The sequence below is a fragment of the Osmia bicornis genome, chromosome 12 (genome assembly GCF_907164935.1).
Source record: "Osmia bicornis bicornis chromosome 12, iOsmBic2.1, whole genome shotgun sequence".
In the NCBI taxonomy this organism is placed as follows: Eukaryota; Metazoa; Arthropoda; class Insecta; order Hymenoptera; family Megachilidae; genus Osmia; species Osmia bicornis.
The window spans coordinates 1,658,634-1,672,434 of record NC_060227.1 but is presented as its reverse complement, the minus strand read 5'-3'; the positions used below and the strand labels follow the sequence as shown (position 1 = coordinate 1,672,434).

The window sequence follows — 13,801 nt, the reverse complement described above, 5'->3', positions numbered from 1 at the left end:
AAAAAGCGAGGAAAAGACGGAGAAAAAGAGGGAACCGAGTGGAGATGCATGCGGAATGCGGCATCGGTTGTCCAAGGAGAACCACTTCGCGCTGCGCCCTAGATATTCCTCGGGTATCCGCGGCTCTCGCGCATACGATTATCCCTCGGCACAATTATCGAACACACTTGCGATCGTGTAACGTGGACGGATAATCGGCTGTTGGAATACCGGTATTGAATATATTTAAACGAGACGAGACGAGTCGCGATTTCTTCCGCGATCGGCTCGAAAATAACGAGTAATACCGAGTGGCGACCGGTAAATCGGCCTCCGATACGCTTCGCGCGAAGAAAGAAACGCCTCGGCGTGCGTTGGTTTGAAAAAAAAGCGGGGTGAAAATAGGAATCGAGCGTTTCGTTTCGTTTTGCATACACTGGAAAGGCGTACGCGGTTCGTTTGCTCTTGTTCTCGAGCGCGTGCTAGCTTTCTCTTGTCGTGATTCGAGGATATTAGGAATTCGTACTGCCTAATGAGCTAATAACGATCATCGAGCGTGATCACGGCGAATAGAGCGACTCGGATCGCGAGGCTGACAAGAGAGAAGGATGTTAAGGATTTTTATACTGGTAATTTAGTGCACGCGAGGAAAGTATAATTCTTTAGAGAATTTCGAAGAAACGTTTGTGTGGAATACTTTTGTGTCACATTTGACTTTTGAAAATCCTATTCGTTAGTTTCTCCTACTTTCTTAGTTGCAAAATTATCTTTTAGATTTTAAATTAATTGATTCATATTTGTTTATTATTTGTAGCAGAAAGGTGGGAAAAATTAGTTTGTAATTAAAATTATTTATTCATTATTATTCCAATTTATACATACAATTGTGTCGTATAGAGAAAGTCACAGGAAGATAGACAAAAATCTTTCAAGCTCAATCCATAATAAAGATACACATTTTTCGCATAAAATGTTTCATCAAACGAAGGGAAAGGAAATAAAATCAGATTGTTAGGAGTTGCGAATTTAATACAAAGCGTAAATACTAGATGATTCGTCGATTAGCTGAAACAGAAAGAAGAAATTCAATTTATTACTGGATTAAACTAAAATTCAAAAATTTAAGTATTTACTAACAACGTTTACGTAGAATATTAGTACCATTTTTCTGTATCTACTTTTATGTCGCGAAATTATGTCAGACTTATCGGACCTTTGAAAATCCTCCATTTGCTATTTGGTATTATAATTTAAGGAGGTATTACCATATTAGAAAGAAAGAAAGAAGGAACAGCAGTCACGTACAAAAGAAAAGCATGTTACATTAATGCTCGCTTCGTTCCAAGAATTGATTTCACACGGCGCTTATTCTTAATGCAAGATCGTGGGATTATCGCAACAATTCGCCTTCGATTAATCAATCTTCCACGTATTCACCGCCATTACACACGGTTTATCCAGTTATTACTTAACGTAAACAGCTTTTCTCAGCCAGCAAATATCGTAATTTCTATCAAACGAGTTGCTATTCGACCACGGAAAACCTACACCGCATTCTTCGACACACGAGCAAATTAATCGTTACGTTCATTAATTCCTCGTTCGATAGGTGCAAGAAAATTCAACACCAGGTACTTTTCGACCTCCAGTCTTTCAGAATGAAAAATTAATGTCACGGTCGTGTATCGAGGATATTTAAAAAATGATCAAACTCTCAATTATTAATTTGTCTAAAATTATTTTACGTTATTTTGTAAAAGAAAGGAGCTGTTTGTCGCGCAGGTAGCAAAGGTGTTAAATGAAGGGGAAAGGTTGTGCTGAAACAAATCGTAAGGTGATGCGACGGGTTCATTTAATCCGAGGCCATAACCGGAGACGAAAAGACGAAGAAAGCAGTATTCCACGTCGGTTCGAACGGTGAAAGTCGTCCAAAATGTCACTGGAGTTTAACCTTACCGCGAATACGTGTACGCACAGCTGAGTTGCTTGTGGCAGCTCAGGCGAGAGGTACATGCATATAATATACCGTTGCGTAATTCACCTTCTGCCACCACAGACGCATCGGGATGAGGTGGTTGAGGTAGCTGGTTTCACTGTAAGGTCATACGTGTACGTAGAAAGGGTATATCCGGATAAGATGGTCAAAAGTGTCCCTTAACCAAATTCGACTTGCTATGAACCATTCGATAGGTGATAAAAAAAAACCAGTCTGTGCCAAGTTTCAACTCTGTATCTCATCTGGGAGGGTAGTTACGGGTAAAAATGTAATCGCCAAGTTTTTGGCAAATTTCTTCTATTTAATGACATTCGAAAATTCTGAAAAAAATCAGAGACATTTTTATTTCTGAGGCACATATTACAGAATTTTTTCAGATTTTTAGATTGAAAACTGAAGCCGTGAAAAATCAAAAACGTCAAAAAATGCTGAAAAATGGCGATTTTGTATGGAAGGAGTCGCGAATCTGATCGAATTGCATTCAGTTGCATTCAGATACATCTTGAAAGAAATTTGTAGACGTATCTTATTTAGAAAGTTCCATTTCGTTGAAATATTATACGAATAATTTTAATGGTAAATCTTCCATTTCAGATATTTCTAGTATACAGGGTGTCCCAATAATTGTGGCATAATTGGAAGGAAAATTAATTTTCTTCATAAAGTCCATATATGCCTCTTTTTTTGAATATCATTCTGAAAGTTGATCTATTTTTGTTTATTATAATTATATTTAACAAAATTGAATTCGTAGCCCCGGTTAATCGTGAACGAATATTTCGAAGCAATTAATATAATTTCGCTAATTACTTGTCACCTCTGAGAAGTAATTACAGGTTCGAATTCTTTCTGAAAATCACTCGTACAGAAGGTTTCTTCGTGGTGGTTGGAATGAATTTTTATTAATGTACGATCAAAATGCACGCTTACGTGCGCGAATAATAAGTTACATAAAATATCGGCGTGGTCTTTCACTGGAAAGTAACCATGCAAGATTACACCGCACGGTGGCTGTGTAAGTGTAAATATTTGTTAAATACCTTAGAACCCGTCGGTGACATTAAGTTAACCAACTTCCGTGCAACAACCTCAGGTATTCCATTCGATAATATTATTTGACTGATACACGCTCGAGGCGTGTATTGTTGAAAAGTGTAAGAGAAAGGGAAAGTGGCCTTCCATTTCTAAAGCGTCAAACGACTGTCGTTGACGCCATCGACCTTGCCAGATGCCGATCATTATTTTAAGAAATACAGAGATCATCGACGTTAACTGCCATTGATGCTTTCTCTTTCTGTCTTTTGAAAAAAAAAGAAGACATGCTTGCCAAGAAGAGAGAAGTAATTTATAGATCAACGTATGTTAATTGCTATCTTACGAAATTAATGTTACTTCCTTTTGATGAGTCGAATACGCGGTGACCCACAGAGCAAATTAAAACAGCCTCGTCATTAAGGTAGCTAATTAAAATTTTTTATACATTGCAAGGAGCAAATTAAAAATTTGAAAATTTATTATACATTGATAATGTAAGGTAGTAAATTAAAAATTAAACATTTGGAAATTTATTTAATGGAGAAATTATAGGGACAAGGAAGGCTAGGAGAACTCGACTTCCTTAAAGTTCTCCAACCTACTTCAATTGAAGGTACAACTAGGTCACCTTGCCGGAGGTTTTGCAACTTCGATAGCTGTCTAAGAGAGGTGTATATATAGATTAACAGGGGCGGATCTGTATGGTTCATATAGAGTCTGAAAATCCGGTTTTGGGAAAATAACGAGAATCCCCCGGGGGACTGTCTTTATGTCAGCTTTGTTGGGGCCATGCTCGAACAAACTTTCCTCGAATTCCTGGAACGCATTAACCACAGCCCACCGTTTTGTTTCTTTCTTTGTTCGCTCGGATAATTTAAAAATTGCACAACAATGAAAATAGCTCTTCGATTCGATAGCAAATTAAAGTTCCTCACCGTTCTTCTATAAGTGCAACGGTGCAGTTGAAAAATGCAATTGCACTTTTCTTCTAAATAAAATTACACCTCTTTAAAACTCTGATCGTTAAGCATAGAAATAGCAAAATTTTTCAAATTAAAACTCTGAACTATTGCTATTGAATTTTCTCACAGCTCGACACGTGTATGGCCTTTCTTTTAAATGGAACAGGCAGAACGCGTTTCTAAACAGAGCTGCTGTTGAACAAGTAACAGAGGTAGAAAGGTAGGAAGAAAAGAATGGTTAGAGAAAGAGGGAATCCAAGGAATTCAAGTCGCACCTAGAAACAATGACTTCCAAGAGATATTCGCTTTGCACACCGGGTAAGAAAAAAGAAGAAAAATTTATCAGGGGAATGCAACGGGGAGACGTGGGCGCAGAAACCCACGGAATCTTCCTTCGTTTCTTTTAATCAGACAACCTCTTTGAACCGAGCACGGACCATCGTCCGTGTCCGAGTTTAACAGCGAAATCTTTGCGTGCCTTGCGTTCGCGTATTTTCGCGTGTGTCACGCACCAGAAATGCTGTCAGGACGCCCACGCGTTTTCGCGGAAACTCGGCTGTGAAACGAAGCGTGCGCGTTCCCGTAGGGTGCACGACCTGTATCACCTATGAACGTGAAATTATTTGAGAAAATATTTATTGAAATTCTTTATTACCTCGCTGTTATTTCGAATTATTCAATAGATGTTACATAACAATCAGCAACCTCCGTGAAAAGGCGAATGATAGAAAGATAAGCTACTTTTACTGTCAACTTTCTTCGGCTACCTTCATCCTACACTCCGATTTATGCCGCAGTTCACCAGAGTCCATAACTGCGAAAAGACCAGTTTTCGTTCTTCGCGCATCTCCAGTACGCATCTTCGCCCTGATTGGCGATATTCCCAAACGAAGTGGAAAGCGATTAGCAGAGAGCTCGCTGCGTTCCCCCACCATCTTCCAACCTGCGCGTCGCAGTTATGGACTCTGGTGAACTATGGTATATATAATATTCGACAGGAATATAAATTACAGTCGTTCCAAATGCAACAATTCCTAGTTATTGCGCTATCTCGACCGATCTAAAATATTCTGTTCGGTTGAAAGTTTTAATTAATCGAAACTGGCGTTTCTAACTTCGTACGTAGGTATTTTAATTAATGGATAAACAGAGGATTTTTTCATCTGTTATTTATTACAATAATATAAATAATTTATTTCCTTTTTTTTCTTGCTTTGTCAAGGACAGGAAGGAAAGTAAATGATTGTTACTTAAAGGAAAAGTGTCTTTAGATCTTGATCGATGATTCATAGCGTTCGACTACAATCGAACGTCCTGCAATTATAATCGAAATAGAACGAGGAAGTCGATTATCGATTACGTCACTAATATTCCTGATTCGAAATCGATAAAAGTTGAAAACCAGTGTGGATTACGTGTCACAACCGGCGGAACGTGCTGGATTCATGAATTCATACACGTGTCCCCAATTGACGTTTTACGCTTCGTTTCTTGTACAAGTACTTAGTTCCTATCCACGTACGATGATAAATTAGACAAAACTAATTCAAAAATAATTTCTCTCCAAAGACCATTTGCCAATTTAAAATTATCGACGATCATCTGCAATAACATGTTTGTAAAAACCGCTGTGATGAAATTCAGATAATTTTCTACATTCTAAATTATTAAACGAATTAAATTCACCGGGAGTAAGGTTAATTTTAATTTTTAACCGTAGATAGTTTAAAAAGTAGACTATCGATGCTCGCTCCGTTAATCTTCTCGTTTTCTCCTTAATGAGCATCGTAGAAGATGGATGAAACTACTTGCGCTCATCGTCGGTGATTTCGTGAGAATTTAGAACGCTTCTTCTTTTCCTCTGTTGTTTAGTATGCATTAGGGGAACACCCGTTTCGTTCAAGTTCGCACAAAAGCACGTTAGTCGGGCGTGGCACCAAGAAAGCTGGGAAAGTGATATCTCTTTGCTGTCCAGTGTGTTCTGTTCGATTCAGGAACGTATTATGATTCCCCTTATCCCTGTTGCTTAAACGAGAATGAAATTAAATCTGCCTATTTCCAAATTCCATTTCATATTTCCAATATTCTCCATATTCGATGCGTTAATATCGAAGAATCCTCTGTTTCGTAATTTCGAAATTTTACGATACACTTGGGTGAAACGTATACTCAACTTTCGTTACTTTCATTTCTAAACGCTTTCCAAATTTTTACCAGATTTTTCTGCTCCTCTGTGCTTCCTACGAGCCGGCTATAAAATTCAAATTATAAGGAATGCTCGAAAAAAACAGCGGGACCGGGTTCGATCGACACGTAACCGGAAGTCGATGGCGCTTCTTATTGTTCGAGGATAAAGAAAGATTCAACGAGAGATTAAAAAAAGGGAATTATCCTCTGTGCATTCGGTCTTCTATGGTTTTCAGTGATAGAATCTATTTTTAGTATATCCTGCGTAATATCCTTTCTCTTTGAATGAAACATGTCCTTATTCTGATTTATGGCATCTGGAGAACGCAAAAGTACAGTGTCGAACTCTTACAGTGGAGAACTGAACCATTCGGTTGCTTCTTTGAATTCTCCATTACCAGCCAGAGGATACAGAAATTCTCTTTGTTAGTTGCAAAATTATTTTGTAGATTTTAAATTAATTTTTAAATTTCAATTGATCCATATTGACTGTTCTTTATTTGTTTATTATTTGTAGCAGAAAGGTGGGAAAAATTAGTTTGTAATTAAAATTATTTACTCATTATTATTCTAATTTATTTTCAAAAGTTTCATGAAATGAAGGGAAATGAAATAAAATTAGATTGTTAGAAAAGTCGTTGCTTTATTTAAGTATAAGTAATCAGCGAATTTAATACAAAGCGTAAGTACTAGATGACTCGTCGATTAGCTGAAACAGAAAGAAGAAATACAATTTATTAGACACATTCGTTCCATTCTGGATTAAATTCAAAAATTCAAAAAACAATAGAAAGATATAGAACTTCACAAATATACCTACCATTTGGCAATAGAGAAGGGTTTACAAGAATCCGATGGCCTGTCGTACGTTAATCCCGTCACACACTGTACCAATTGTGGCCGACCGTTTCTACAGACCACTATGTTCGTACAGGCATTGTTCAGTCTGTGTATGTCTCCGTTATTACAAGGAACTCTACTTAAGTTCGCAGGAATACTTTGCAACAGCGTCCAGGGATTTTCAATTTCCTCTGTCGAGTCTTGTACACCGAACGCCTCTTTCTGTTTTTGGCTGTCGATTTCTAATTGCGAAGCGACTGGTCTTTGGTTCCATGGATCGGTTTCCGTTTTGCTTAGCCAGGGATTGGTGGAATAAGATGGTTGCTGAGGTCCGTAAGATGGCTGTTGCGGTTGCTGGGGACCATAAGATGGCTGTTGCGGTTGCTGGGGGCCATAAGATGGCTGTTGCGGTTGCTGGGGTACATAGGGTGGCTGTTGCGGTTGCTGGGGTACATAGGGTGGCTGTTGAGGTTGCGGAGGTACATAAGGTGGTTGTGAAGGTACATAAGGTGGCTGTTGTGGTTGCGAAGGTACGTATGGCGGCGATGGTGGATAGGTCGGTTGTTGCGATGGTGGTAAAGATGGTGGTTGAGACGGTTGGGTAGGAGGCTGTGGTTGCGAAGGACTCGTTTGAGTTGGAAGCGTGGGTCCAGGAGTTGCTGAACCTTTGCAATTCACGTTGTACGGGTAATCGCATACGCTTAGCACCTGTGGAGCAATAAATTAGAGAAATTAGAGGAGGCGAGAGGCATAAAGTAAACTCGCTGTTGAGCATATTCTGTTAATTAGAATAGGACTCCTAATATTATCTATTTTTATTATTAAAATGAAAATCAAATCATTTCCAAATTTTGTAAACGTTACTAAACATTCTTCTATAGAAATGACTTAACGAGAATACTAAAACCGAACGAGCTCAGCATGTACGTTGAATTTAATATCAAGAAGCGACACGGAAGTCACTGGAGGTAGCCTTTGACCGTGTACGGAGGGCAAGCGGGAGTTTCGGTGTAGGAAATTCTCACGCTCGCATGACGGATGCTGACATTTTGCAACTTAAAATTCCGTCCGCGATCTAGGAATAACTTGAGAACGAAATTCTTACGTCGTTATAGACCAGGCCGCGAGGACAGGCGAATTTGATAGGCTTTCTGTAGACGCACACGAAGAACTCCGAACAGTTCGTCGCACTTCTGTAACGACCGTTCGGTTCCGGGCACAATTTTGATCCCGGGGGCATAGGTGGTTCTAGCAAAAGAAAAAATAATATCATTAAAAAAGTTCTTGATGTTCCAATTTTAAAAATCCTTTTTAACACATTGAACGCCATGGGAGTCACCGGCTACGCAATTTACACACGCCTGAATAATTAAAAGAAAACAAAAGAAAGCGTGAAATTTGAAATTTGAAAATTAATTATTATTATTCTTAGTAATTAGAGCTTTAGCGTTCACTGTGGCGTTCAACGTGTTAATTAGATAATTATTGAAATAAAATTTTTTATTTTAATTAACATCTTGATAGCTGCACATTTTATACAATCTATGACCTTTGTAATGTAATTAATTACATTTAACTGTATTCAAATTTATGAAGCGAAAGGGTTAAATCGTTATTTACTTACTCGGCGTAGGCATAGGACGGCTACCGCAGTTCACGTTGTAATCGTAATCGCAGACCAGAGTAATATCGTTGAATAGTAAGCTGTCGGGGCAAGTTTGCTCGGTGACCACATCGTCCCAGCAGTTTAAATAGTTAGCGCAACCTTTGGGGCTCGGAAATTGTCCCCTCATAGCGTAACATCCCGGCTGTGGTGTCGCGGTTGGTATCGGTTTAATGGTCGGCGATATAGGCCCTGGTAGCTCGTTCGTGTCTCCGGGATTAGGAATCACCGGATAAAGTTGTCTCGTATTCACCACCTCTGAATCCTCTGATTCTGTTACATTCGCCGCTGCATTAGGATCTTTGTTCCAGACGTTCGGACGGTTGTCCAGTTTCTGTAGTTCCACTAGGTCCCATACATTCTCTAAATCTACTAAATAAACCATGAAGTATTAACAACATGAGAAATGATAAAAATTTCGAATAGAATCTTTTCAAAAATAATAAAACAATAATTTTTGACTTTCGAATCGATTAGCACCGGTCGATTTCACAAAGGAACCGATCGAACAAAAACATCTATCCAAGGAGAGGAGCTTAGAAATGAATTAAAATTCCACGAAATCACTGACCTTGACGCTGACGAGGGTGTTCACGGTGTCTGCCGCCGAAGGTAGCCACCGGAGTGGTGGTGGTGGTCGTTCGTCTGGCAGCATCGCAGAAACCGAGCACAAGAGTTAATACTATCAAGATGAACCTCATGACGACCTTTCACCTGGGCGATCGTCGATAATCGATGGTACAAGCACCCTCGAGGTGGCGTGTCACGTTGAACTCGCGTTAATCGTTGAAGAATCGGTCCCGGTACCTCTGTATCCTTGTACGATGTCCTGATGCTGGATGGTCTGGACCTGGTCGGTTCGAGGGCTTACATAGGGCATCCCCCACCATACTGCTTCCCGTAGGGAGTAGCTTCTCAGGACCCCAATTACACGGGCGCAGGAGGACCCTGCGGTGGACTGTTGCTCAGGAAGTGCACGTTTTCTGCACCACTCTTTGCTTGCCGTTGAAATGCCCCTCCACTTAGCTCGTCACCGGGGTCGAAGACGCCACAAGGACGCGTTTCGCTGCGACGCCGATGGATTCTTATTGGAGGAGATTTAGAATGACCGGTCAGGACCGTGTGATTCCACGGTGATCATTCGTCGTTTAAGAAAGAACCGTCGTTGGAATAAAAAAAAAAGAAGAAGAAGAAAGATGTCGCGGTTGGTAGTGGTGGTCATACACGAACGACCGCGTAGGATGTCAAGGTCCCGTCAGGATGGACGTACTTGGGTAGGCCCAGCCTTTCGAACAGTATTCTATAACGGTATTGTCACCAGACATTCCATGTGCATTCAACTTTACACTCATTTTTTCGTATTCCCCTTGCACAACATCCTGGTGCACACTCCGCAGGATCCCAGTGTCATTCGATGACCCTTAGAAACATCCTCTCTGATGATTCTCAGTTTTCTTTCCCGAACCAAAATCGTCCACGTGAAGAAATATTTTTATTAGAAAAAATTCACCGATCGTCTAGAAAAATGATTGTCCTTGGACAGCGATGCTTCAACTTCCGGCGTCGTTGTTCTCCGAAAATATTCTGACGCAACTCGGGGTACAGACAAAAATCGCGATCGTTGAACCTGCGGATGTTGAAGTCGGAATGCAACGATCGAAGCACTCTCGAGATAACTCCTTCAAAGGGATTCTCATTACCAAAATGCATTCCGATATTCAAAAAGGACGATGTCCCCGAGCAAGCGCGCCGGTTCTTGCTCCCCCGATTCAGGATATTGCGTGAATTTTATGGTGCAGGTTGCGTTCGCCAGGACCACTGGTCCAGGCTGCGCCGTCTTTTTTATTATCCGGCAATGAGGAAGATTCCTTGGCGCGGAATGAGGAAAGATAAGAAGAAAAAAAGAAGGAACGAGCGAAGAGAACGAATCCACGTAATCCTGAAATCCAGATATCCGTGCTGGATGGAACCTCGACGAGTTTTGGCAAGAATACCGCGTACACTCGTGAGTCACGCGTGACCTCAGCACTTGCTTTTCCATTCGTGCGACGATTCACATTTTACTCGGAAACAGTTAAATGACACGATGTTTTTTTGGGGGGCACACTTGATGTACACTCGTGTGATCCAACATGTGCTTCGTTACATGATTTGATTTTTTTAATAGAATTTCTGTTGTTTCTTCTTTACGCTCATCTAGGGAGAGACACTTAAGAGGTCGATAAACTATGACTCGTGGTACGCATCCGGTACGCCTTCTGCTTTTTATACCAACGCGATTTTCTGACAAAAGTATCACCAGATAATTTTTTTAAGTTATTTTTCAGTTGAAAATAATGTAGAAAATAATCCACTCTTTATCTCGGCAATAGCCAACATACATTTGAACAAAAACACATCGATAAAATTAATAAGTTAAAATGAGAAAATCAAAACCAGTCATTTTGATTGGTTTGGTAGTTCTAGTAATAAGGCTTATCGAAAAAGACCATACGAACCTTAATAACAGGGCCGGCCCTGGGCCTAGGCAGACTAGGCGACCGCCTAGGGCCCCCCAAGGTCCAGGGCCCCCAAAAGACGATTTAGTTATACAAGCTTTAATGTTAATTTTATAAATTTTATTTGAGGTACTTTTTTTATGTCATATACGTGAAGGGACCCTTTTTCGGAGCTCGCCTAGGAGCCTGAAAATTATTATTATTAATAATAATAAAATTAATATATAAATTAATAATAAAATTATTAATAATATTTAATAAAGACCCGGTAGTATTTTTTAATACAAACCGATTAATAGAATTATAAATTGTTAAGTACCTATCGTAATTAAATGATACTTCCTTCAGTAATAAACTAAAAGTATCTCGCCCACGCATTTCTAATACCGACGTTCTTATATTCTCTGTACGGTCTCACGTGTGGTGTTCAGTGAAGTAAGAAGGCAATACAAACAAGAAATATTTTCAAACCACCTACTTGCAATTAGATACTACCATATCCGTCTAGGAAGAACATTGTACTGCTTGTAGAAGGGTAAGGAAGATCTGCGAGCTCCTGCGTGCAGAGATAATATGTGAAACACTGTAGGTATTCGTGAGGAGAATTCGTTAGTTGTTAGACTGGTTGAAACTTCATAACTTTGTACGATTGTGGAGATTGTATGGTTCAAGCTGTGTTTACTAAGCAGATTCACGAATACATCAACGAATCACAAGGGAAGAAAAAGGATTGACTCTTTCCAAATATAGATAGCTTCTTTTATTCTGTCCTTTCGGATACATTCCATTCGGATGCATTTTATATTTGTCACTCGAGGTGGTTTATTAGAAAATTCCTTTAAAATTCAATTCAATATTATTTATTTTTGGATGACCATATGTTTAATTGCTTCGTTTGTTATAATATATCTCTAAATGCCTAACTTTTGAATTTGATCGTCGTAAATATTTTTAAGCATAAGGGTAATCGCTTATGCAGATGAAGATAACTAATGTATTCACGCTTGCAGTAAGTCTGTAAAAATACCTTTAAGCACGTTTAAACTGCTCGGGTACGATTGGTATCAGTTTCGTAGGTATATAAAATTACAATATTCGTGTAATTATAAACCTGCTTTATGTAGATGTTAGTGAATCAGATTTCGAATTCCATGTTACACGTTTCAAATTTTTCTGTCGAATTTATGATCGCCTTTATGCTCGTGAAATCCTTCTTCTTTTTAGGTCTATTTATCGTCGAATTAGTTATTAAACCTCGAACAGATAGTATTAATAAGGAGGATTAATATTCTTTATAAAGGATAATCGCATGTCATCGAATTTACTGTTTGAAAAATTCCTCGTCGATATTGATGTACGAACAGGATCGAGGATCGTGTAAAAAATATGAAAACTGGCAGCTGAACCTAATCTGACATATATCCAACAAGCTTACACCGTTATCATTTATTCTACCGGCGCCGATTAATCTGGCCAGATCCTTTTCATTTCGCCAACCGAGTATCCTTTTCTTCGTTCAACCCTGTCCCCTGTTTTGCTCTTGTTTCGGTCAGGTTTTCGTTCAAACCGAGAGCTGTACGCAAAGGATAGCCGCAGATGAGACTGAATATAACCGGAAAGAACCCACGAGCGAACGAAATGGAAAAATAAGGCATGGGAACCATGAGAAATGTGGGCGAGAAGTATTGGGGCTCAGAACAAGGCACAATATAAAACGTAGGAAGAGTAGGACAAATATGAAATGAAAAATATGGTATTATAGAAATTTATTTTGACACTAAATTTAAGGAATTCATAATCCTAAAATTCTAAAGTTCCAAAGTTCTCAAATTCTCAAATTTTCAAGGTCTCAAGCTTCCAAGCTCTCAAATTTTTAAATTTCCAAATTCTAAAATTCCAAAGTTTCAAAGTCTCAAAGTTTAAAAGTTCTCAAGTTTTCAAGTTGCCAAGCTTCCAAACTCTCAAATTCTTAAGTTTTCAAATTCTAAAATCCCAAAGTTTCAAAGTCTCAAATTTCCAAACTTCTCAAGTTTTCAAGTTCCCAAACTTCCAAGCTCTCAAATTTCTAAGATTCCAAATTCTAAAATTCTAAAGTTTCAAAGTCTTAAAGTTCAAAAATTCTCAAGTTTTCAAGTATCCAATTTTCCAAGCTCCCAAATTCGTACGTTTTCAAATTCTAAAATTCTAAAGTTTCAAAGTCTTAAAGTTCAAAAGTACCACAGTTCCCAATTTAAATTAAACTCCCTAGCAATTTCCAATTCTCTACATTATTTATTAAAGTAGCACCACCCAACAAGCAGAAAGAAAAATTCAATTAAATTAAGATCCAACCCTTCCAATAATTAACAGAAGGAATAATATTACGTCCACCCTTATTTAACGCAATTAATTTCGACGACTGATAATGCGGCCCACGATGTTGGATAAGGTATTACTCTTGCGTGGTGTCGAATCAGACTATAAATTCAATGTGGCTTACACGATCCACCACTTAAGTCCAAATACGACGGCGATATCCTTCGAAAGGATGTGCCTCGAGCACGCATATTTAAACCCTGTCTAGCAGGACCGTCTTCGCACGTGAGTCCTCCAGGCAACATCATGGAACATTTCAATTTCCTTGCCACTCCATGATGGACAG

At 39.1% G+C, this 13,801-nt stretch overlaps 1 protein-coding gene across 1 annotated transcript; it reads right to left on the bottom strand.

The window, feature by feature from the left end:
- Window positions 1-6,864: 6,864 nt before the first annotated feature.
- On the bottom strand, window positions 6,865-9,542 carry LOC114874955 (leucine-rich repeat extensin-like protein 5). Its single transcript, XM_029184745.2, has 5 exons — window positions 9,470-9,542; window positions 8,624-9,034; window positions 8,105-8,247; window positions 6,980-7,707; window positions 6,865-6,868 (listed from the first exon to the last, which is right to left on the bottom strand). The coding sequence occupies exons 1-5, from the start codon at window positions 9,540-9,542 to the stop codon at window positions 6,865-6,867; spliced, it is 1,359 nt and encodes a 452-aa protein (XP_029040578.2).
- Between the last annotated feature and the right edge of the window lie 4,259 nt (window positions 9,543-13,801).